Raw genomic sequence first — 25,776 nt, forward strand, 5'->3', positions numbered from 1 at the left:
ATACAGTTCTGGAGGAGGCGGACCCTGACACTTTCTGGCCCATGTTTTCATGTCATTAACCTTTAGGCCAACCCAGAGAAGGAAGCTAAATTATTTTCCACAAATAAAAAGGCAAGTAAGCTGAATTTAGATTTATACCCCCCGCCCGTGTAAAAAAGATATCTGGTACCATTAACAATCCTGCTCTAACACACTTGTCACACTGCATCACCTCAGTGCCTAAACATCAGAATCAGAATCAGAAACAGAAGGAGCTTTATTGCCAAGTAGTGTTTTACACATAGGAGGAATTTGCTGTGGTGATAAGGTGCTACACCTAGACAAACATACAGTCAATATAAATAAATGTAGAAATATATAAATATGGAATTGAAGAACAACTTGCAGATATATACATGTGCATTATTCTGAGTCTGTGCCGTGCAGAAGTAACGCAATGGATGAGAATATTGTGTACATATAAATATATAAACTGACAACATGAAAATATACAACAACAAAGATCAACAATCAACAACCAATATAAACATGCCTTGTATTGAAATACTACTAGGCCTACTACTAATCATAATAATAACAATAATGATACCTATATTCTGCCTTGGTGTGTGAAGTCATTTTATTATATAAAAGAGACGTGCACAAACGTGTTTTCTTTTTTTAAGTGAAATTTACTGTTGTACCGCAGTCCAGATGTGCGGTGCGCCTCCAGGACACCCCCGCGCGGCGACGTGAGACCGCTGCGGTCTGCGTCAGCCAAACACAACCGTGCAGATACCGGAAACCAGGCGATTTTGGTTTCAAAATAAAAGTATGCCTTGTCGCAACATGTCGAAATAAATTAAATCAGCTTTACATTGACTAAATAATAACACAATTAACAGGCAAAGGATAAATTTGTATTTCAATATTTTATCAATACCTGCATTTGCTGAATACAGCTTTATGTGAAGGGTTGCTTTTGGCCCTTTTCATTAGCCTACATTATGAATTGATTCGGCAGTTGTTAGCCTTCAGTTTAGTTTGACTTCTGGCAATAAAAGGCATGTGTTAGGGTTTCTGACGCTTAATAGAGTAGCCTAATCGATTGAGTAAAAAACTCGATACTCGAACTGAATCGATAATGAAAACAACTGTTGCTGCACGCAATAAATAATAACAATGAATTATGGTTACAACCCATTGAGGTAGGGATCAGCTGTACTGTGCGCCCGCTCATTGGAGTTAGGCTTACTGGAACACATAATCGAATGGGGCCACTGATATTTATGCCATTAGCTACACCTGTTTTTCTTGCTTTGACAGGTCAGTGAAAAAGGTTTCTTGGTTTAGTTATCCAAGTCTCATTACTCTCACAAATCACATGTTTAAAACTGTATTCAGTCATTTCTACCAAACAAGCTCAGGGAAACAGCAAAGAGCCAAATTTAATGAGTGGTTGCTACAGAAAATGACACAATGAGCAACATGAAGATACAGATGTTTGTCAGGAGTTGGTCCTGGGATGGGGAACTGTCTGCTGAACAACTGTTAGCCATAACAACCGGATTATCTGCTGTGATTCTGTGAGCCTTTTGTTTTGTTCCCTGGTGGGTAAAAACATCTCAGGACAAAATTGCACTTACTCTGTGGACTTAATTCAACCCCTCTTACCGGAAGTTGTGTGTTCTCATTCCGTGTCACTTGACACTTGCTATTGAAGAAAAAACGGAGCAGAAGAGCGAAACATGGCGACTTCGAACAATCCGCGGAAATTCAGCGAGAAAATCGCTTTACATAACCAGAAGCAGGCAGAGGAGACAGCAGCGTTTGAAGAAGTGATGAAGGACCTCAGCATTACCCGGGCAGCGAGGGTAACGAAGCCGCTTCTTGTCACCTCTTCTCCGTTTGTATTTTCAGCGAGCTGTCAAATATGCATTTGTAGCGCGGGTGCTGCACGCAGCCAGGCAGAATAGGTAAACAATAACAAACGACGCTTCCTGCTAGCTCCAGGCGTTTTTCTCCCACGACTGACAACGAGCAGAGGTGTTGGGGTGTAACAGTCCTGTAATGTTGTTTTGGACAACGGGGACCCTCGTCCGAAAAAGTTATTACAATTTTTGTCCCACGCAAGTGGAAAGCAAAGGGGCGTGCATGCGTATTTGACAGCGCGCGTCCAAGTGCAGCGACGATTTTCTCCTCGTCTCATGCTCTTAAGAGAAAAGGCCATTTGACAAAACGATGTTACCCACTACAATACAAATATATCTGTTTAAATACTTAATAATTAGTATTGTATGTAGTATGTGTGGTAGGAATACATGGTGAGGTGTGTTTGTAACGCGGCTTTGTAAACTTGTCTGACAGGTCTTCAGGCCTGTGTGCTCTGCAACATGAATGACATTTACACCAAAGATGAATGCTAGCAGATTATGTGGAATTTAAGCCACATTCAACACGGGCCTCCGAGATAAATCCTATGCATGCAGGGCTTCAGCCCTGACTGTTGCTGAGGGGAAGCATGATGGGTAGACAGATTGTAACACAGCAAACATGGAGCCACTGCATTGCTTGTGCTTTACCTGAAAATGTAAAGAAGAGGAATGTGCATGTAGGGGAAAAAATATTTATGCAAAATGAGTATGTCACTGCTGTCATTCTACAGGCAAAAATAAACAACTCTTCTTTATAGGTATTTTCAACAGAAGACATTTTGTCATGTCACAGCAGGAAAAGCACAGTAGCCTAAATAATAACATGAAGGATGGCTGAATTCCATTCAGGGTCCTACAGTGACTACTAAAACAATTCATTCATATAAACAAATAGATAAATCAGCTGTGTCAGACTTACCATGTTTTTAGAACTGTGTATTTTAGGATACAGGTCTAGACAGGTTAGTCAGAGAGCCCATTTTTCATCATGAATGGAGGCCCGTGGCGCCTTTTTTTTTGGTAGATTTCACCCTGCCCACACCCTCCCAGCCTCTCTCTGTGCCCCCTCTCTCTGTACCTGTGTTCCTGTGGTTAGAAAAGATTTGGATTGGCCTCTTTCTGATCCAGAGATGTTACAATACATAATCCTTTGTCAACAGAGTAGGTATAAATATAGTTAAAGAATGAAACTCTGAGCTCAGAGGCTTATCAAACTACTCCGGTGATGCAGGCGGAGTAGTAGTTATTCTTAGATTTTCTGCTCTGCCAACACAAATGTAATTGACTGGTTATGGGTTCTCTAATGGGAAATGGAACTGGAGGTCATTTTGAAATAAACACTGTCATAAGGCTTTAGGGAGTTTGCTTTTCTGAAAGTCGATGTTGAATTATCTCTGAAGTGTTTCCACCTAAAGTTCTCTCTTTTCATGTAAAAGTTATTAGATTTATTTTGCACTGCTGTGGTGAGTTCTGCAAATGCGACAGTCTGCATTAAAGTTTGCCAGAAGACATCTGTGTTTATCTAAGTTACATAAATGTGGTATCCTTCTCATTTAGTGTTAAAATCAGTAGGGATGCACCCAAATGAAAATTCTTGTCTGAAACCGAATTTAATGAAAATGTTTGCCGAATCCCGAACAAGTAGGCTACATTCACATTTTTCCATTTATTTTGCCAATTTGTTTTTTGTTTTGTTTTGTTTTGTTTTACCATTGCATAAATTAAATAGTCAAAATGTGCTTTTACTCAGTGTTTCCCATAGGATTTGGAAAAACTATTGGGGGTGGGTCCGAGGTCTGAGAGGGTCCGGTAAAGTAAATTACATCTGTCCATTTACTTTTAATGTACACATGTAATATGTTTTATACTTTCTGTGAATATAATCCAGTTAATCTTATTTTCACACTGTATAGACATCACTCAAGCTAAATTCATCAACTCCAACCCAGTTTGATAAATACTGTTGTATGTGGTTCTCAATTGCGCAATATGAAGAACACAGCCTCTCTTCAGGTAGGACTCTCATACTGCAACATTTGACTTTGTAAAGAGAGACACTGGCAAATAAAGACAAATAAAGTCACTAACCCGCCTGTCAGCTCGCACTGGTCCGTTTCAGTGGATTTACCATAAAGGCTTGGCTTGAATATGTGTGCACTCCAAATTTAGGTGCGGCTAGCTTAATCGTCTTCTCACAAACAAGTGAACACTTAAAGCGGGTAAGACCGTTTTTTGCCTTTTTCAGCCACAGATGAAGTGGATGTGCTAGGAGACAATTCAGCAGAACAGTGTCTGCAAACGGCGATTTTTGCGTCTTTCTCGGACACTTTAAAATGCGTCCACACTGCCGACATGTCAATGTAATTGTTCGTAAAATTTATTTAAAAGTGCTCTTTTTTGCTATTTTGCATACATTTGGTGCATCCCTAAAAATCAGCACATGTCTATCTTAATTCTGGCACCTCAAACAGGTGGTTAATGAAAAATGAAAGGTGTATAAATGTCCCCTCTGCAGTATTTTGTTTAACATTTCCCTGCAGGAAATTACATTGAGCTGCTGTATTAATAATTTTAGTTGTTGTAGGCATGTGGTGTGTTTGTAGCTAATTTAATGTTTTGCTGTCACTGGAGCATGAATTTGCTATGACTGAGAAAGCCATGTTTATTTATTTTGTAAAGAACTATAATTACCTCTTGTCTTACCTGGTGTTGTTCTGCTTCCAGTTACAATTGCAGAAAACTCAGTATTTGCAGCTGGGACAGAACCGTGGGCAGTACTATGGAGGATCTTTGCCAAATGTAAATCAGATTGGAAGCAGCACTGTTGATATGCCTTTTCAGGTGAGGTATTATTTATATTTTCAGCAACAACTGAAATATAATATAGATGAAGAGTAATAGATTTGTGTTGAATTTTGGCAAATGAACATTACATTTGTACCAGGATTTGTTTTACAGTTATCATCCACAGCTGCATATACAGTATATAAATATCTTTTGTGCCCATCTGTGGCTGAGTAATATCCTGCAATATTGATTCAACCTGTGGCTGCTCTATAAAAATGTTTACATTTGCTTTTTCAAACACCACCAGATCTGTGTTTGCTGGCATAAATGCTCTGCTACACAGGAAGTAACACACTTACTTTTACGTAAGCAACAAGAGCACTTTTACACGTTTAGAAAAAATAGAAGAGCGTAAATATACCGACCCACAGTCTACATTAGGTGTATTTTACTATAGTATGGTGGAACACACTGTCCTCCACAGAGTGCTATGTAGGTCTGTCCCAAAATAACACATTTCTAAATACTGCGTCCAAACTAAGTCTTGAGAAAAAGAATTCAACCATAACTTTGAACTTAATAAACAGAGTATGCAAAAAACAGAGTGGATTTTCTGTGGGAGGATCCACAGTTTTGTGCTTGTGTTTGTTGATTAAAATAATAATGTTATGAAGCTAAAATGACAAGTTAACATTGCAATTTTCGAAATGTTTTGGGGGGGAATTGAATTACATAATAATGAATGTTATGAAAATAATTACAATATTAAAAATATAATCCTTGTTGTAATATTTATAAATAAAGTTATTATTTATATAATGTCCACACTTTTTCAGTGTAATGTCCAAACCCAAATTGTGGCAGTGCCCACTTTTAAAAACAGGTATCTAAAAACAAAAGAGAGATAATAATGCGTATAATTTTAAATCAGTAGACTCACATCCCACACATAATTTCCAGTGCTGGGAACCACACTCATTTTCCACAGTTTTTATTGGTTTTTGCTGCCACTTTTGTGATGGCAATGCTGTCTGTGTACACGAGAAAGAAAAGCAGCCCCTTTTTTCTCACATCCAAAATGCACTGGGAACAATCTCTTGTGCTATGCAGCCTAAGGTATTGAAGCTCAACACAGAGTAAAGCAATTTCTCATACTTTACTCCAATTGGAAATGCATCTATCGCTGCAGCACATGAGGCTAGAAAAGGTTTCTCCTATATATCTGTAAGTTTCCATTGCCATCCTTAAAAAAACAAATGTATACAGTATATCTTAATGACCTGCATGTGTGGAATATATGATTCTGTGGGGACAGAGATATAAAGTTAAAGCTGACCGAGGCCCTCCCATTGACAACCCAGCAAAACTCAAGTAGGGGAAGTGCTTCTTTGATTTTGGAGGATGGTCACTACTAGTGTTTTGCTGTCAAGGCTCATTTCCCCCATGAATCTGCTGATGAATGATGGCCGAGGCAAATATTACTCAAGAAAAATTGTGGGAACAGAAAAAAATGGGCACATTCCAGATCCTCATTTTTAATTTCACAGGAACTTAACAATTTACTCTCATCATTTTTGCCCTGAGACCCATTAACATTCATCTCTGTTCTACATGCAGCACATACATACTCATTTTATGCAGGAGCTCAGAACACAGGTTTATTCTCTGTGGGCCAAGGAAAGGTTAAGAAAGGATTTAGTTTTGTTTGCATAATCAGTACGGTCCAATTCTGCAGGCTGATTTGAGAAAAAACTTCACAGTTTGATCAGTTAATTCCAATTGTTTCTGTCTTCGATTGTTAGAATTCAGGACTTGACACAAACAGATCAACGCGACACCACGGCTTGGTGGACAGAGTCTACCGGGACCGGAACCGCATCACATCACCCCACCAAAAACCCTTGTCTATTGACAAACATGGACGCCAGATATCCTTTAAAACCGTCTGTTTATTATGCTGTTTATGTGATGATGTTTATAAGTTAGATACAGTATTTTAGGAAGTCAGGTACTGTTTCATCTCTGTTGCTATTATCTATCTGAGGTCTGAATCTCATAGAAAAACTTGTGACATGGCTTTGTTGAAGGTCTGTTAAGCAGAAAGCGATCTAATTTAAACCCACATCATTTGTTTATGGTAATATTGTGATAGTAATTCAATTATTGTTTTCCCGCTTTTTCGATTTCCAAGGGGCATTATCCACGGGCACAGACCAAAATGTCTCTGGACGCAATTGGAACTCAAATTAAAGCTAAACACTAAAATGGGTTCCTGAAAACATTTCAGACATTTGACATTTGAGGAAATAGGCAACGCAGTAACAGAATCTTGATTAATATTTGATCAGCTCTGCCTAGTTTGACAGTTTGATCTGAGCTTTGTGAGCCTGGTGCGCTGTGCTGGACGGACCTAGGTGATGTGTGACTTTTCAAATCTAAACTGGTGATGCTCCTCTGTCAGTCATCGTATCAAACCCTCCCTACATTAGATGAACTGTTGTGATTGGCCCGACCAGATCCACTTTGGGTAGAAATCTGTCTGAATGGGAGAGTGGCCAGACGTGTCTGCCTGAGCAAATGAGACATGAGCTGTACAGATTTGTCTGGTTCCCAGGCTATCAATTTGGCCGATTCCTAATGATATTCTGTCTCAGTGCTTTCCTGTATTGTCTGAAAGCACCACTGTGGTTTGTTGTGCCATTAAATTGTATCTTGCAATATTGAAATATCGAAATACCACAAAACAGTATCAACAAAAACTGCAAATCTTAAGTCTTAAAGTCACATTTATTACATGACAATTAAATTGCATTGCATTAGATTTAACTAGGTCTGCCTAATAATGTGGCAGCTTGGTATAGTTATATTACATTGAAAAAACATTGATATGGAGGTAATATTTAACACCCTAGCCTTCAAGTGGATTGATATATGACATTTTAAGACAATCAAGTTTATCAGCAGGATTTTGTGCCCAAACAGGTGCTCCTTGTTTCTGCATCAATTACCAAGTAGGGTTACACATATGAGGAATTTGCTCTGGTGTTTTGGTGCTTAACTAAAAACATAGGAGGTAGAAAAATATAAGATAAAGATAGAACAAGTACTGCGGTCAAATAATCATAAATATAAAACATAAAATTGACAATAGCATATAAAAAGATAAACAAACAAAGGATACAAAAAGTACAATATAGCTGTTGTTTAAATTACAGTTTGTAGGATAGAATGTAGAACATAGGATCACTCGGCTAATTGAGGTCCAAATGACTTACTTACTGATGAATTTTCTCACTTAATTTATCATAGATCATACAACTTTAGAGGCTGTATGCTGTTTTATAAGATTTATTTACTGTGGTTAAACATGTGCCTAAATGTAGCTCATGGTTGTTTCAGATATTTCTATGGCTGCAGAATCATTTCACTTGTTTTTTTTTGCATGCTTGTAAATGACTTCAGCCTGTAATTAATTCAAGTCAAATTATGCTTGTGTTTGGCAGGAATGTCTGTAATAAGCAGCATGTACAGTGAGCCAGTAAGTATTGCAGATTAAGCCCTGACAAATATCGGACCGTGATGTGAGGCTCGCTGTTCATTCCTCCTCACTTTTATCACATGCTGATTTCTTTGAGACACCACCAACATTTTGCTTTTTATTATACCTCCTTGTGTTTAAAGAATTAACAGAAATGAATGCAATGAATCTGCCAGCTGTGTTTTCTTAACCTGCAATCTCACATTGACAGCTGTCCATATGGCTCAGTATATCTGTCACCACCACCTGATACCAGCTGGAGGAGGTAAGACTAGGGCTAAACTTGAAACCCAGTCTCTGCATGACTCTTTATCCTAGTTGTTACTCTTTTTTTATCATAATAATTCTGACTTGTACCACACTGCTCTACGTTATTTGTATATTCATGAAGCTGTGGGGTCAGCTCAATACAAGACAAACTGGGAACATGACAAGACTTTTTAAAATCGCAAATGATTATGGAAGCATATCACATAATCACACATTTAGCGACTTATTTTTACAGATTACTGTCATGGACAAAATGCTGCCTATAGACTTTCACCATAAGCCGTTAGAAAATATAGGATCACATTCAGATTATTCAAAATGTTATCATACTTTTTGTAGACCAGTGGAGACTCTCCATGAACCTAAAAAACAGTCAGTATGACAAATGATTGTGGTTTATGCCTTCCTTAAAGCTTGAATTGGTCTAAAATATAATTGTTTTTGTGGGCTGTACAACATTGTTGTTGAGTGATTTGTATTTTCTGTGCTTTTCAAAAAAGTGTTTATTAGATTTTTCTATACAATGTGCACTGTGAATTTAATTCTTGTGCTGCAGGACAAACTCTGACTCAGCACTACACCAGAGCACATTAACTCCTGCCCAGCAGGCCTCTTTCACTGGAGGATCACAGGAGCTACAGCCAAAACGAGGTACACATTATCTCAAAGAGTTTTCATTGTAAAGTTGTTAAAGGATAATTTTCATTAAGTCAGGATACATAGGAACATGCTCAGTAACAGGATAAATAAAAATTCTACAGTAGGTTGATATAAGGGAATTCATGTATTACAATATGCTCATAAAGTGTTAAGTATAAACTGAGCTTTTCTAATTCATCAGTTCTTAACCAGACTGTTGGGGTGCCTTCCTCTTCTTAGCTGTAGTAGGTGCTGATGGCTGGGGCTGTTTTGTTGTAAGCCTGTTTGTTTTTTGTGGTATTCTGCTGCTTTCCCTTGACGGTTCAGTGGAGTGCCCTCCAATGTATGATGAAAGGGTTTTAAATCTGGCTTTGAAGGCAGAGGAGGAAAGTGACTGCAGAGAAGACAGGGTGCATCCAAGTGTCTGACGAATTTTACCATTAATGGCTGCGTGAGGCAGATTATTTTAATTTCTGTTAGCACTTTGATTGATTTTGTATAAATCTCCTTGGATACATTTTTTTAGTTTAACCTATTAAAGTCATTCTGTATTGAAGTTTTTAAAATCTTTTTACTTTATTAATGTCACACTTCATGTTATATTGTTCTTCCTTTCAATTTTTTTATTATCTTCCTCCCTTTCTTTTCTTGATCATATTTAACGAGGACATGTGGGCTGTGATTATTATAAGCTTAAACAGGCTGGACATCTGTAGACCCAAGAGACTGAGAAGATTATTATTTTATTTATTTTTTCCTATTTCTCCATCTCTCCAGTTCTTCTGCTCACTGTACCAGGGGCTGAAGCAATTAAACAAGAGGTTGATGACGATGGACAAAACCAGAACTGGGAGTGCAAAAAGGTGGAGCCTGTGTGCTCACATAAATGTTTTCAAATCAGCTTTTTCTGTAGTCTTCATAACACTACAGCTGTGAATTTCCCCCCCCCCCCTTTAGAACATTTCAAGGTCCAAGCCCTGCAAAGTCCCTGGGATCCAGTGAGTATTTTACTGGTTCTCCTGTATAGAACTGGCCTGAGGAAATGTTTGTAAGTCTGGCTAAAATAATGAAAAGATGATGAATTTTAATTATGGCTGCACTGTTGTAATCTTAGTGAAGTGAAAATGGCATTAAGTGCACACAGGCAACTTAACAAATTAAGTGCATATTCACACACATCAGAAGAACATGAATAAAACATAACTTTAAATTGAAGCCATCTGAATGTAATTAAACATACTTTTCATTTACGCGCTCGACCGCCAAAGTAATAAGAGTGTGAAGCCAAGGCATTTGCAAAAGTACTGCTGGCCAAATGCATGAAGTCCAAATATCTGTGGAGTTGTTTATATTGAAAAACATTTACCAGTGTTGCTCAGTAATTCGCACAAGATATCCTGTGTTTCTGCTCCCTCAGATTGTCATGTCATTTTTCAAAGTGCATTAAGCTTGTCGTCACTGACTGAGTTCTCTACACCCGTCTGTTTTCTGCAGCATATTCCCGTCTCCGGACCAGCAGTTGACCACTTCATTAAAACCAGCAACCTACAATACTGGCGGTTCTCTTCCTGACCTGACCAACATCCAGTTTCCTCCTCCGCTGCCCACCCCGCTCGACTCAGATGAAGCCGCCTCGTTCAGCTCCTCCAACAGCACACAGACTGTGGCTAACACGCAAGGTAACACTGTCGACATATCGCAGTCTACTCACATTTAACAAAGAACTTTTCCGATTTTCCCGTAGTTATGTGCAGGATCTTAATGACTTTTCATTTCAACATTGCCAATTTCTCTACGTGTGCTTTTAAAAGACTCTTTCCTTAAGGCCGTTTTTGTGTGCTGGGTAGGAGTGAACACATCTCAGCCCGCGGTATCCATGGAAATACAGTCAGGGCAGGACGACATGGTTCCTCTCCTCCTGAACACAGGAGACTCCCACCAGCACCAGAACCTGCAGCTCTCCCCAACCTCTCCACCTCTCAGTCTCTCTCAGGTACAGCCCCGCTCTCCACCCCAACCTCAGCTCATCAATCATGTAAGCTCAATTTATTATTGAATTTTTGATTTCATTTATTTTCGACAGTTCCCATTGGATCAGGTTGACCTTTTTGTCGTGTTAGGGCGATGAGGTTATGTATGTGGTGTAAATGTTAATCATTTCCATTAGTAGGTATAAAATAACCACTTTTAATTATTATTCTATGGGTTATAAAGTTAATGGAAAATTTGTCAACTGAACAGGCTACAAATATTGGAATAAAGGCATTTCCCATAAAACATTGGAACCTCATGACTTATCTGTTGCTGTGTCCCCCCCAGGCGGCCATCAATGCTATGAACCTTGAGCAGCAGCTGTCGCAGTACACCTTTTTCAGCCAGCAGCCGTCGTCCCAGAACCACCAGAGCCAGCAAGTGAGTATCCCTCCTGCACAAAAGCTTGAGCTGCACTCACAGATTTTTTTATTGTTGGGGATTTTAGCTCAGCGAGAAGAGAACAAAATGAGTATGTACTTGGGACTCAAACACCAAGTCAGTTACAGTTTTTTAAATCAGAAGCACACGTTCGGGTTAGTACATTTAAAGACATGAAAACATACATTTGTCACAGTATAACAGGTTATATAGTGAAAATGAGTTTTGTAACTCCCTTCTGCTACGTAGCAAAGTCAGACAATATACATTAATACAGAAGCAATTATAAAAATGGTAAACAGAAATAAACTATAATCAATGGAGCAGTGCTGAGGATGAACTTGAGCTTAAAAGTCTTATAGCCTGGGGATAAAAGCTGCTCTGTCGTCTGGTGGTACGACAGCTGAAACTTCAAACTTATCCTTCCTTTACAAGTTAGCTTTTCAGTTTTGCCACCTGCTTTCCCAGATATCCGGTCCTTCAAGTCCTTAATTCTTGCAATACTGCAATCACAATAGTTCGACTCATCCGTGAGTGATATGTAAGAATTTAAAATTTTGTCCAATTATTGCAATATTTATGCAAAAACAAAATGGTTGCATTGGAAAAAAGCTTGATTTTACATGTCACTGCTGTGAAAATAGCTCAATTTGAAACTACTGTTTTAAGTCCATGTCACGCCAGAAAATCAGCTTCCTTGCAAATATATTATTTCCTACTGGATTTTAAACAAAGTTTAGCAGCAATGATTCCACGACTGTGCATTGCAGTTTTTCAGTAAAGCTATTTCAGATGCATTAATTTCAGTCGTTCATGTTAAGATCTTCTCAGTCAAATCTAAACCGCCGTCTATAGCCAGCAAATCCTTTTCAACATCCAGATGTGAGCAGATTGTGAACAAATAAGTGAAATAAACATCTGAGATAAAAACCAGACTCTCTGCTGTTAATGAAGAGGATGTGTCCCGACCTTCAAGTACTTTTTCTATTTGGATGATTTTATTAATCTGTTGAAAGTGACCATTTTCTTATGCATAAAAGTCTGTTGCTTAAATAAATTGACAGAACTAATTAATGTCAAATTACCAGCAGGACTGGACAGACCTCTGATGTGTTTCTTGTTAAGGGGTTTATTGTTGAGTTGTGGTTGAACCTGAGCAGACTCCAGTCTCTCCCTCACAGGTTGTACTATGTGCAGAGTTCCCAGCAGGAAATGGAAAAATATTAGACATTTTTGTAAAAAGCAATAGCAAATATTCTCATTACGATATTGCAACCAAATCCATAATTTTTCCTCAGCACTATGGAAGGTCTTCTCTGTCCTCGGACCAGCTCTTCACATCCTCAAGAAAACCCCTTTTATGGAGTTTTGCTCTGATGTACAGTAGCAGTACTTCATAAATGAATGATTCAAACAGAATTTGTTGACTTTTTTTGGGGGCTCTATGATGTTTTATTCTATTTATTAAAGTAATGTTATGTTTTCTTAATACTGTTATCGATATTTGAACTTCTAATAATCATATTTGATATTTATTTTGACATAAACATGATGTAAACAACATTTGTAGACAGGATTTGTCAAATCTATTTATTAGAGAGTTGTGGCAAACATATGCACAAGATGCAGAATGAAGGATATTTGACGATGATAGTTTAATGGTCACTAACAACAGTAAGAATACATATAAGATAACAGTGAAGTTTTAACTGTAAACCACTGGAAATAAAGAAACAAAAATACAACAAAAATATATAGAACTTGAATTTAAATAATATACACATAATAATGCAGCCTATAGCTGTTTATGTACTGCTAATTCTTTTTACATATCTGCCTACATACTTTAATAGCAGATTCTGATATACTTCATCTGTGATAAGCCAATATTAGAGCTATAAATTGTTACTTGATGATAAGATGATGTCTGTATCTATTTATGACTTCACTCTTTATTTTCCAGCAGACAGGTCTGGTTCAGCTGTCGTCCTCCGTGAACTCCTGCTCCACGTCAGACAACCAGACGTCCTCACAAAGCAACGCGACCATGGACATGAACACGGTGAGCAGTGGAAGCATGTGTGCATCAGTGTTTTAACAGTGTTGAGTTATGACAGCGACACAGTGATGGCTGGATCTCATTTCTCATTTCCTAAAATTGTGTTTTCTGGTGGCATTAGTTTGTCGGCCTCGATGATACATGCTGCCGTGTCAGAGCATTCAGACTCCGTTTCGTTGTGCACATTTGGGTGTGATATGAAGTAGAGTGCATTTATTATGGGAAGAGTTGTATAGTGATCACTAACATTAAAAAAGAAAACAAAATGTTCTGTCTATAAAATGTATATCTTTACAGTTGAAGAATTGATTTCTTTACTTTGCCCAGAACTAAGACAAAAACTGCAAGATGTGCAAAACATCAAGGAATCTAAACGCTTTTGCAAGGCACTGCGGGTCCTTCAAATCTTGGCTCTCGCTCTACTTCTGTTGCAGTGGGAATGTGTTTGGATAAGAAAGAAATGAAGTGGCCTACATTCTCTTGGTCTCAGAGAATGTTTTATAGACGTTGCAGTGTGGGGTCAAGAGAAACATTGCGAGGAAACACAGCAGCTTAGACCAAACTTTATGTTTATTTAACCATAAATATGAAACTCATCTACACTTCTCTTGCTTATTTTGTGCATTAATTTGTTTGTAGAGATGGTTTTAGATTTTTGTAGATTTGAGGTCTGAAGCAAATACAGCTCCGGCAAGATCGTGGAAAATACCATCTTCTTTCACTTTCTTGAGAGTTCAAACAGGTCTACAATAGGAATTATTATTTCACTAGTTTATATCTGTATCTAGAGACCTTGAACTGCTTTATCACATCTCTTTCTTATGCTACCAAAATTTCTAAAGCTTATCTAACTATAGATTAGGAATGTGGTGGTTTGAACACCTGTTGGCTTTTGAGTGATGAGAGATAAAAAGTCTTGTTTGATCCACCACTAAATCTGAATTACTTAGTTTATCTGTTATTTACTATACTTTGATGTTTTTCTCTCCACAGTTATGGTCGTGATGATTTTGTGATCAGAATAGATATGTTTTTTTGTTTTGTGTGATTTTGTTGGATGAGTAAATTAAAAATAGCAGATATGACAGAACAGAACAAGAGCAGAGTTGGTTCTCTCTGATCCTCCAGTTTTACAGTATTCAGTCGCTTAGCTTAGATTCCTGGCAACATTTTCCTCTCCTAATTAATCCCCTGTAGTTTTCTCTGAGTATTATTAATGCATTAATGTGACATGTGTTACAGAGTGTACTGTTATTATTTTAATTATATTTCAGCATTAGATACTAGTATGTGGGGTCACAACCATTAAAAACAGTGAATCAATATTTTAGTGATTCCTCAGTAGGGGAACCTGCTGAACTGATAAAGGTAAACTGGAAACCTAAAGTATAGAAAAGCACCAGAGATGCAAATAACAAAGATACATAATATCCAGTATGAGCACACTGACACACGCAGACGCCAATGGAGAACATTCTCCAATGTGAATAACTCAAACGTATCCTCTTGTATCAGGCCTCCTCCCTCCAACAGTACCGCAGTAGGGTCGGATCCTCTGCCAATCAGTCTCCAACCTCCCCCGTCTCCAATCAAGGCTTCTCACCTGGAGGCTCGCCTCAAGTAAGGGCGTGTGAACCAGTGAGCTGCTGGCTCGCTCTGTATAAACACATTGTAGTTCTGTGGTTAGCATTGCTGAGTAGGACTCTGTGGCTACCCCACCCCCTACAGCTGCTTGTATTGTGTTGACATTAGCAGATCTGGGCAAAAAGTAAGTTAAGTATGTCGGTTTATTTTAAGCACTTGAGCAAGACAAATCAGGTTATTATATTTTCCTATTTAAGTTAGTTGAATAGTTATTTGTTCAATTATTAGCTTGGTCACTTTGCTTCTATAAATAAGGGTGAAAAAGGGCAAAAATCGCAGTAATACAAGGATCTTCTGATATTGATTTGCGTTACAGTTGACCCTTTTCACTGCTGGTATTTTGACGTGCCATAGCAGGAAATTCACAGGTGTTTTTCAGTGGACGTTTTGCAACATACACAGCACCATAATTAATGTTGTTAATTACACCTGTGGTTTTCATGCCATGATACGACTAAAGGAAGTCAAACCAAACACAACAAAAACAACTTTGTAATACTCAGCATATATTAGTTTACTGTTTTAAAAAACAAAAAATGTCATAATATGATCACAGTAATGGGTGGTGACATTAACTACTGATATGTGAAGCCTACGTAGTCCCTGTTTTGCCCAGATCTGACCTCCACTCTCTTGAAACACTCCGTGTCATTGATGTGTTGTTATGTAGCCGTGTCCCTGACCTTCCTTCTCTGCTGCTTTTGTGGTATTTTCGTTGCATCTCTACCGTTTCCTCCCCAGTCTTGCTATATAAGACTCTGTACTGGAGTGTTGTATTTTTTTTAACTGTTCATCAGATCTTTGTGTTTATTGTGGTTTTGTATTTTGGATTTGAGGTAGCGTGGCAGGGGAGATGGTAATCCCCCCTGGAAGCTTTTTTGTGGAGAAGCTGCTAATCATTCCCATGGTTGAATCTCAACAAACTGAACCTTGCTTGCAGGGTGGTGGTGCTTTAAGATAAACTAAACGCACCCAAGGTAAACATAGCTCAGGGCTTTTAATCTGTGTCAGACTCAGTATAAGCATTTGAGATTTGTAAATCGTTGACTGATTTAACCTCCCTTAATAAAACCTTAAATGACATGTTTAAATGTATATTTTGTAGAGTATTAAATTCAGTACTGAAAACATGAAAAGCCTTGCTTCTGTCTCTTCTGTCTCTTCTGCTCTTCTGCTTTGAGATGCCGTGAAAGAGATGTGTGGCAGGTGACGGTGACAACGCTGTGCGTATGCATATCTACATGTTTGTCCTGCTGTTTGCTCACCCAACTCAATTGTCTCCCAAGCTGAAGTGGCTCACTCGTAGTCCTGAGGTTATCCACGGGCTAAACCACAACTGACAAGCTGTGTGCTCTATTATCCTGCTCTGCCCTGCGGGGACATCTGCAGCACACACAGATAATTTAGTTTCGAACTAGGAGGAGCACGGGCTGAGAATATGATCCAATTACTTATACATTAAGAGGCCTCGATGAAATAGGAGAATCTCTGTTGCTGCTTCAATGAGGACATTCAAATGAGAAACTTCAAGCGCATTAGCTGGCACTGTATGAGTCTGTGGAGGGAGAATAAAGTCACAAAGGGCATCATATTTTCAATGATTCCTTTTATTTCATATCAATCTCATTCCATTTGGTCCATGTAAATTAAAACACCAAGGCCAGAAGGCAGCAGAGGATTGAGCTGCCTTATGTCCTCATCTTTAGCTGACTGATTTTTGACATTTTGCTTCCATCTATCAGTACATGGTGTATACTCACTTTTGGGATAATGGTATATTTAATGGTTCTTATACATGCAGTTAAACAAGTCCCCCAATTTATTTATTTGTTTGTTTGCTTAATCATTCATTTTGTAGTGAGTCCGTTGATTTTGTTACTTATTATGCACCAAAAATGTATCTTTTTATTTTTTGCAGGTTTTCAATTATTTCCCTTCAATTTTAAGATGGAGAGAAGATGGAGAAAAGTACTGCCACTGCGGTGTCTTTTAAGTAGTTCCCTTTATGAAATATTCATAATTTCTTGTGATAGTGGATGTACAGTATGCCTACTACATCTGTACATCAAAGCAAACGCTGTAAGATTGCAGATTTCTTGCCTTTTGTGTCTGTGTCTTGCTCTAAACAGCCATTGAGAATGAAGTAGTTTCTTCTTAATTATTCTTTAGTACATGCTTGTTTATTGCGTCTTCTGTGTGTGCCATCCCTTGAACTGTCAGTGCACTTTTAAGCTATGTTTGAGTTAGCAAATCGTTAATGAGTGCTAAGCAGTCTGTCTCTTCTCTGCAATAAATACACAAATATTGTAACATACACGTACAGAACGCTGGATGCATTAGCATACATGAACTGGTTGTGAATTAGTTACTCTGAAGAATGACATTTCCAAATGTTGTACGGTGATATTAAGCACTTTGCTGCTTACAGTGTTGTTGCTGCTTTGACTGTGTCCTTTTCATACTCCACATTTTATGTTAAATGTGTAACTTCTGCAGTCCGGGCGAAGAATATTCACAGTTGATGGTCCGCACTAGGAGTTTTTACCAAAGGCTAAATAATCTGATTTGGCCTGTTTGTTGTTGCAGCATAACTCCATACTGGGTAGCGTGTTTGCAGACTTCTACGACCAGCAGCTCCCGTCCATTCAGGCCAGTGCACTCTCACAACAGGTCAGGCTAATGCCTACATGTCAGTATGTAGTTCTGCTTTTCCCCCTGCTTTTGCTTTAGAGCCGTTATGTTGGATACAACAGCAGCCGTTTTGATATTTCTGTCTCTGTTGTGATTGCCAGTTGGAGCAGTTCAATATGATTGAAACCCCCATCAGCTCTGGTGGCCTGTATAACCAGACCTCCACCCTCAACTACTCCCAGGCACTCATGATGGGTTTGACCGGTGGCCATTGCAACCTTCAGGACTCGCAGCAGCTGGGCTACAGTAGCCATGGCAACATCCCCAACATCATTCTCACAGGTGCCTCTTCGACACATCCTATGCCTCACTCAAGTCTATGCACCTCATATTAGCTAGTATTATGGATGGGTATTATTACTCGATACCTTTATGGTATTGACTGAAACAGCGCAGTATCGAGGTGAATTGAAACGTCTCCAGTCAAACCAGTACTTCAATCGATACTTTTTGTAACCAGATCGCGGCAAAAAATTACTATTTGTATGGTTTTGCTTGCAGCCAAACACGCAAGCAACACAATGAAAGACAGAGAAGAGCACATCTTTTTTTCCTCATGTGCCTGCACCATAAATTGTATAAAAAAGGCCAAGTCCATGCGTGATTTTAACAGCGGCCCACCTTCGGCTGCGGTCTCAAATGTGTTCGTCACTGTTGCAAGTTTGTCACCACAAGCTTGGCTTTCCGTTGGTTTCATCTTCTGGTATCATTTAACACTTCTCTGTACATTTTTATTTGCTATTCACATCACTTGTCACCAATCGATCTCTGCGTTCCATCACATCAATTATATGCTTTTACTCACGGAGCCTCTGGCTGCAACTGCAGCTGCGGCTGCTTCAGATGTAGTTGGTGTGATCAGCTGGACGTGCAGCCTCCCTTTTCCTCTCTTTGCTTCTTTAAAGTCTTTAGTGTAGTTTAGTGACTTGTATTAACAGACTCCTATCTCGTTTTATACTTGTGGCTGTCGTTTTGGAGGTTTGCGACTCACCAATAAAGGAAAAAGCACTCGTGTAGATCTTTCAATTGAGTTTATTGATCGAAAGTTAACAATTAATTTTCCGTCGTTTACTTTCAACACACGTATCAAAAATTTACCTTAAATTAGTTTCCCACAACTTATTTGGTCACTAAACTATTTCACTCCTCATCAGTAATTCAAAATAAAATAATTTACTACCCGTGAGGATGAACTATTTAGGATGAGGAGCGATCTGATACAATTTCCCAATACTTTTATGTAACTGTTATTTGAAACAAGAAAAAATTAATAGATAGCCTTAACAAAATTAAATAGATAGCCTTAACAACAATAAAAATAATAATAGGCTGCCAATCAACTACTATGGCTTCAACAGGTGGCATTTTATGCAAGGTATCGAATGCTCTATTGTTATCGGTATGACTTTAAGGGTACTGGTTTTGGTACTGGTATCGTAAAATTTTAAACGATACCCAACCCTAGCTAGTATGTCTTGGTACTGAATCGACAAAAGCTGAACATTATAAGCATCACACAGATATGATTCAAGGCAAGGCTCCTATAAAGCATCATATTAGGCCGGTAAATTGCCTGACATTGTTGTTAATCCGCCAATTATGCAATGAGTGAATAACAGAGTTGAAGGCCATCTCTAAATCACTGTGGCAGGGTGAGCTCTGAATAACTGGAACACGCTGGCATACATATCCCACACATGAGAGTTGGCTGCAAAAACAGTTATTTTCCAAATGTACAGAAACTGCATGTGTGCCTTGCTGACAGAGCTTTCAATCAATCCACAATTTCAAACACCTTCCAGAGAAGACTAACAATAAGAAATCCAGTATGAAAACAATTTTGGTGGTGGTAAATGTATATGGGTGGGGCTGTCAAATTTATCATGAGTGACAGTTACAGCAGCAATAAATGCTGCTTAAATTTATAACTTAAAGTCTTCCATATCTAGTGATAAACCTCTTAAAAATGTTTAATTTTTAATTTAACAGGATTTTACATCCTAACTATGTTTTCCACTCAGTTGTCTTGTTGTGTTGAAAATTAGCAGTGTCTGTTGTTAACAGTCTCTTTACTGAAATGTGCAATTAAGATGTCAAGATGTCAAGCCTCTTACAGCAAGTTATTATCAAATTATAACCCAGACTTCTTGTTCTTGCTGCCATTGAATTCTCTTCTAATTTTAATCAGAGAGCCTTTCCTCTCCCCCATAAAAACCTCACAGAGACAAATATCCGCCTACAAATGCCTTTAACTACTAACCTTTTTTATTTTTTATTTTGCGGTCTTGCTTCTGCTCAGTGAGTGGAGAGTCTCCCCCAAGCCTGCCTAAGGACCTGACTGGCTCGCTGTCCACAGATGTCAGCTTTGATATAGACTCCCACTTCCCACTGGATGATCTGAAAATCGACCCACTGACGCTGGATGGCCTGCACATGCTCAATGACCCGGACATGGTCCTTGCTGACCCCGCCACAGAGGACGCATTTCGCCTCGACCGTCTCTAACCGCTGCCCGCGCACATTTCTGGAGCGTGCAGGTTGAGGCCTCGTCAGGGCAGAGCATCAATTCCACACCAACCAACCCAATCAAAACCCTACGAGAGAACTTTTAAAAGAAACATTATTGGAGGAAAATGCATTGAAATTTATCTGAAGACTGCTGCCGGCCTCCCTTCTCTTCAGAACCAGAAAGATGGCTTACGACTGATGACATTCAAGTTATGGTATGAGTGATTTTCATGGTTCTGTCACTACTTTTAACAAATTTTGATTTATTTTAGATGCTTAGATTTCATTTGAGGGAGCTTGATGAAACTACTGTGGCAGAAGGAGCCTGGTCTCTCATTCTCCATCAGTGACTGACTCAACCATGTCTGCAGAGCAAATCTACAGTATACCTATTGATTTGTTAACATAGAGTAGCTTGATGGCTCAGAGGAAATACCTTTAAACTCCCTCTGTGCCAAACGGGTTGTTCTTATTAGAACATTCATTCATTCAACATGTAGTGCTAATCCCTGCGTGGCCTGGTTTGATTTTCCCCAAATTTCATCTCAAGACTTGAGTGACGATGAATCATTATTTTGCCACCTAAGTTGTTTTTAGGAAATGCTGAATTTTGATTTTACCTTAGTAAATAGCAGTCATCAGTTATGCATGAAATCGCAAATCACTGTGCATACTTGTTTTGCCTTAATAGCTTGACATTTTGGTTTTCATGCAAAGATGACTATTATGTAAATGAGGAAAAAATGTTTTAATTGTCAAGTAATTTTTTTACTGTTTTACAGGTGGTTTGGCCTACATAATTCACAATTGCATTACTGTAGTTGTATTTTTGAGGTGTGCCGATATCCATTTCGTCAACCATTGTCACTACCATGTCACTTTTCATATTCATTTACCACTCAGCTCTAAATGGATACATGAGTTGTTTGTTATGAAGTAGACGTTTACAGGTTTGTTTTGTTATATATTTTACATGTAAAGAATGTGACAAGATTTTGCGTAATGGTATCTATGCAAAACTAAAGCGTTTGATTTAGGACTGTACCACGGAACTGATAAGATGAACCCTTATAAAAGGAAACCAATGTGCAACATTCTTATAGAATGCACAGCGATGGTGCCATGTTATATTTATTTAGATATTTTTGAAACTCTTCACATTTTTCTGTCAGACTAGTATGGTGTAGAGAGAGAGAAAAAAAGGCTCAGTGAGGATGGCATATGAAAGAAACTCTCCTGGATTACTCCCAAAGATGTGACCTCAGTGTAGTTGAAATATATATATTTTTCCAGACAATTGAACTGCCTCTATACTAGAACAGCATTGTTGATTCAATGAGAATGTATTTAGGTCACATCTGTACAGTTGTTTTGTTGCCACCTTGTCATCCTCATTGCCTCTCATATCTAGCTTTTGTTGTTTTGTACTGTAGGACCAAATATATTTAACCTGTTCATTTTTCTCCCTACGAAGGAGACATGGCATACTGTTTTAAGTTTTATATATCTTTGTTTCCTTTGCACTACAGTGACTCTGCATATCAGTTTCCTCGTCATGCCGGTGTTGTCTGCACCCTTTATCGATTTGTTCCATGTCTCTCCGGTGTTCAGTTCGGCATTTATGTGGCTGTGAAAAGGAATCCTCTGTGAAGTCAGTGTGTTACTTTGAGTGGTCCATTGGATAACTGTGTCCCATATCTCATAGCGCACTTTATGCATTAATTTAAAACACTGAATTATGAGCGTTTATATACCAAACTCCCCTGTGACTGTTATGTGCACTGGACCTGTTTGCCCTGTCTTTGATTAAACTTGCCTTCTTGTAAAGAAAAAAAAAAAGAAAAAGACGTGAAAAAAAAGCTAAATTAAATTATAGTTATTTTTGAAAAGTGATATATTGATAGTCTATTTAAAAGAGCTGTTTTTACTTAATCAGTGAGTATTTTGTTAGCTGTCTACTGTTAATGCAGTTTTTCCTACATTTAGGAAAACATTTGTATTTTGGGACAGTGGTGATCAGAGGTGTGTCGGTCATGTTCCTGTGCTGCAGCTCTTTCTGCTACTGATAGCAGGTTTAAGAAAATAGAAATGTATTAATTTAGAAAATAATATAATTTATCATTGATTAGCAAACTGAGAGTTTATTATAAAAAACGGTGCAGTTACAGTGTGATTTGTCAGATGAGTACATTTGAAATTTGCAGGGCGCATTATCACAATACTGTATCAGATGGGATTAACCAATCCAAGTATTTTATGGAATTTATATTGGAATTCAGTCCAGGTATGAATATTATTAAAATGAATATATATAAGTTAATTTATAGGACACTATATAGCCATTTCCCATCAATATTCCACACTATGAAAAAGGCTATTCTGTAGTTACAACATTATGTCTGTTGATGTGTGACAAGGTCTTCCTGTGCCCACACATTTCACCATTATTCTCACATAATGTACATCAAAAAATGTTCTGACAAATGCTATCGAGTCAGTTGAAATGAAGTTGTTAAGCCCCACCCAACCCTTTTAAAAAATACTCTGTTTTGGATGCATCATGTTTCTGAAGAGTGATGCAGATTTTTCTTTTTCTTTTTCTTTTTTAATAATGTTGTGACTGCATGAATCACTTTTTTTCCCCGTTCATGGCTTGGGTTTTATTTCCTTTGAAGGCTGGGGTCAGCTTTGTTTGTCTAAGAGTTTTGTTCTTCTTGTTAGGTAATCTTGTCCTTTGTCTCTTTTTAATCCAGCGTCATATGTAGGTTATGTATCTGCTAAGTGAAGCCTAAAAGCGTCAGATATATGGTAATCAGCCTTTTATGCACATGTAGAAGCTGTTGTTTGGTACTATGTTTTACACTGCAATATACAGTATGTGCTTATTTTCTGTGCAACCCCCGACAAAGTTTTTAGTATGTCATGGTAAATCTAGACTAGCTTTGTATATTGCTGTATGGTAGGAACAATGTTTTTGTGCTCTATGTGATATGATGTCAAAGTGAGAAAATGCACTGAGAAATACTGTGCTGCAATATGTCATTGTGGCTTGATATTCTCTGCTGGGCCTCAGACTTTATAGTCAGCCTGACATCTGTGTAGGTCCATTTTCTGTTTTCTTTCAACTTTTTTTGTGCACATGTAGATAGCGCTGACTTATGTGTCGCCTGTTACTGACACCTTTTTTATGCATCAATGTTCAGGTATCCATTGGTATTATACATTGGTGTTTACAGTGACAAGAGTTTACAACAGAGCAATGTTTGTTTTTCTCTCCTTAAACATGTTTCAGCTTTGTTAATTACAGTATCTGGAATAACAGACTATATATGAACCACTTGCAGTGTAGAAAACCAAAATTATCTTGCTATTTAAATTTAACAGTGTATCAGTAATATAACTTGAATTGTATAACAAACATTTCAATAGTATGACCATAATGAACTATCATAACTAACTCATGAGTTATACTTCATTTGTATGTATTTCAAGGCCCTGGAAGCACTTTTTATTTAATTTACAGACTTTTGCTCTGCAGAAATTCTCCTTCCTATGTACTTGCCATGAGCAGCAACATGCCATCAGAAGATTATTTCAACAGAATAAGTATTATTTTGATTTTGTTGAATTTCGTTTTATAGCAAATCTGGTATCAGTTAACCTTCTCTTTCTTCTTGTGCAAAATCAACAGTTGAACCAAAAAGCCAAAGCTTCAAAACAGCCATAAATGAGAGAATGTTTAGACATTTATCCTTCCGTTGGTTGAAACACACTCGCTTTTTTCCCCCAAATATTTTATTGGGGTACAAATTGCTTCATATATAAACTATGAACTAAAAAATGCATTGTTTACATTGAACATGATTACTGAAATTCTACCTTGACATGTTGTATTTTGCGTTAAATTAAATATTTAGTTTTGCCTATGTTTTATGAATCTGCAGTCAAACACTATTTTGTAGTGAATATAATTATATACATCTTGTCTGAGAAATAACATAGACATACAGTAAGAAATAGCTTAAGAAATACACATACTGTACAGTCTATGTATGAGATATGTAGATTGACTTTTTGTGATGCAACATGTTAAAAACAAACTGAATCAGGACGATGAAATGGAGTCATAGTCGTGTACAGTCACTCAGTGGGTTTCCCACATCTATGAATCCTTTGTGTGCATTTTGAGGACAGCCCACTGCTGGTTCAAGCCTCATACAATGGCAGCTAAATTGTTATATAATGTATTTTGTTTCTGAGTACAGTGATACTATTACACTGCACATGCATTTTACTGCCGTAAAGGGGTGCATTATGCTCCTGTAGTACACTCACAGCAACAGGAAACATTATGCTCATAGAATATGCAAAGTCTAGCATTCTGCAGCACAGCTTGGCAAGATGGTACTTTTTTGAGCTAACCCTTTAAAAATTACTGGTTCAAACCTTGTTCCTCATATTATGTTTTCTATTTTAACTATCAAATTGGACCAAAAGAAACCAAGTATGGCTGTAAATGTGTGCTATATTAAAGATGAAATACGCTTCTGTTTGAACTGTACCTGATGTATTTTTCTTGTGCGAAGGCTTCTGTATTTGTATCTTTGCATTATTATTTGTAAATGAAATTAAAATAAATATATCTGAATAAGCCAAAGATGACTAATCTTATTTTTTCTCATTAGGTGGACTACAAAAAGCACTAGAAAACTAAGAACTAAAGCAGTAGTTACATGACGATCACAGCCCCCATAACTGGCATAACTTAGACTTTCTCACCCACTCTGCAGATTCCCACCCAGTGTTTGCCCTGCTCCGCTCCCACTCTGTCCACACTGACAATTTTAATGAGCTGACTCGACATTTTGCATGTGGGATGGGTGGATGAGCTTCAAGAATTACTTTTTAAATGAGCAAAATATTTGAAAAATATATTTCTCTGTTTGCAGATTTTTTGCCAAACTCCTTTCAGTTTGGTGGCTCCAATTTAAAATGCTGAATTCCGGAGCACCATCATCACCAATGCCCTCAAATGGCTCACAAGTGTCTTAAAACCAATCTGGTCCAGTGATGCAGCATCCTGACTTGCTCCCTGCTTGATCTCCTGTTCTAGTGATCAAGCCCATCTCTTTTAGAAACTACAAGGCTCCATCTGCTGGTGAAATGCTGCAATATAAACTCATCAATATTGGTCAATCGAATAACTGCCATGTTGTGTGGTAAACAGGGTGGGGTAAGTGTAAGTTAATGTTCTAAATGTAACATGGATGTATGACAGATTTTGCAGGCTGTGTGTGTGGTTGGTTACTGATGCA

The 25,776-nt window shown here is 38.0% G+C and overlaps 1 protein-coding gene across 8 annotated transcripts; it reads left to right on the top strand.

Annotated features, from left to right (window-relative positions):
- Window positions 1-1,681: 1,681 nt before the first annotated feature.
- On the top strand, window positions 1,682-25,118 carry crtc1a (CREB regulated transcription coactivator 1a). 8 transcript variants are annotated; one of them, XM_038718287.1, is made up of 15 exons: window positions 1,682-1,853; window positions 4,638-4,754; window positions 6,503-6,628; window positions 8,442-8,503; window positions 9,065-9,159; window positions 9,925-10,010; window positions 10,105-10,145; window positions 10,642-10,826; window positions 10,959-11,182; window positions 11,467-11,559; window positions 13,526-13,621; window positions 15,134-15,238; window positions 17,849-17,932; window positions 18,055-18,235; window positions 20,253-25,118. In XM_038718287.1, the coding sequence occupies exons 1-15, from the start codon at window positions 1,728-1,730 to the stop codon at window positions 20,456-20,458; spliced, it is 1,827 nt and encodes a 608-aa protein (XP_038574215.1). In that variant the 5' UTR covers window positions 1,682-1,727; the 3' UTR covers window positions 20,459-25,118. The 8 variants fall into 8 exon arrangements, with proteins under 8 accessions (XP_038574215.1, XP_038574214.1, XP_038574221.1 ...); XM_038718286.1 differs by having other exon boundaries at window positions 1,683-1,853; window positions 13,523-13,621; XM_038718289.1 differs by having other exon boundaries at window positions 1,684-1,853; window positions 10,959-11,140; window positions 13,523-13,621.
- The last annotated feature ends 658 nt before the right edge of the window (window positions 25,119-25,776 follow it).

Source organism: Micropterus salmoides, unplaced genomic scaffold (genome assembly GCF_014851395.1).
Source record: "Micropterus salmoides isolate LMB-PRFRI ecotype aquatic unplaced genomic scaffold, ASM1485139v1 Ms_hic_scaffold_14, whole genome shotgun sequence".
Taxonomy (NCBI): Eukaryota; Metazoa; Chordata; class Actinopteri; order Centrarchiformes; family Centrarchidae; genus Micropterus; species Micropterus salmoides.

What these genes read in the sequence shown, in the direction of transcription:
- crtc1a (XM_038718286.1), top strand. Translation starts at nt 1,728, where the DNA reads ATGGCGACTTCGAACAATCCGCGGAAATTCAGCGAGAAAATCGCTTTA. An exon ending in GCATTACCCGGGCAGCGAGG is followed by an intron (nt 1,854 to 4,637) that starts GTAACGAAGCCG and finishes TTCTGCTTCCAG; the next exon opens with TTACAATTGCAGAAAACTCA. An exon ending in TGCAAAGTCCCTGGGATCCA is followed by an intron (nt 10,146 to 10,641) that starts GTGAGTATTTTA and finishes TGTTTTCTGCAG; the next exon opens with CATATTCCCGTCTCCGGACC.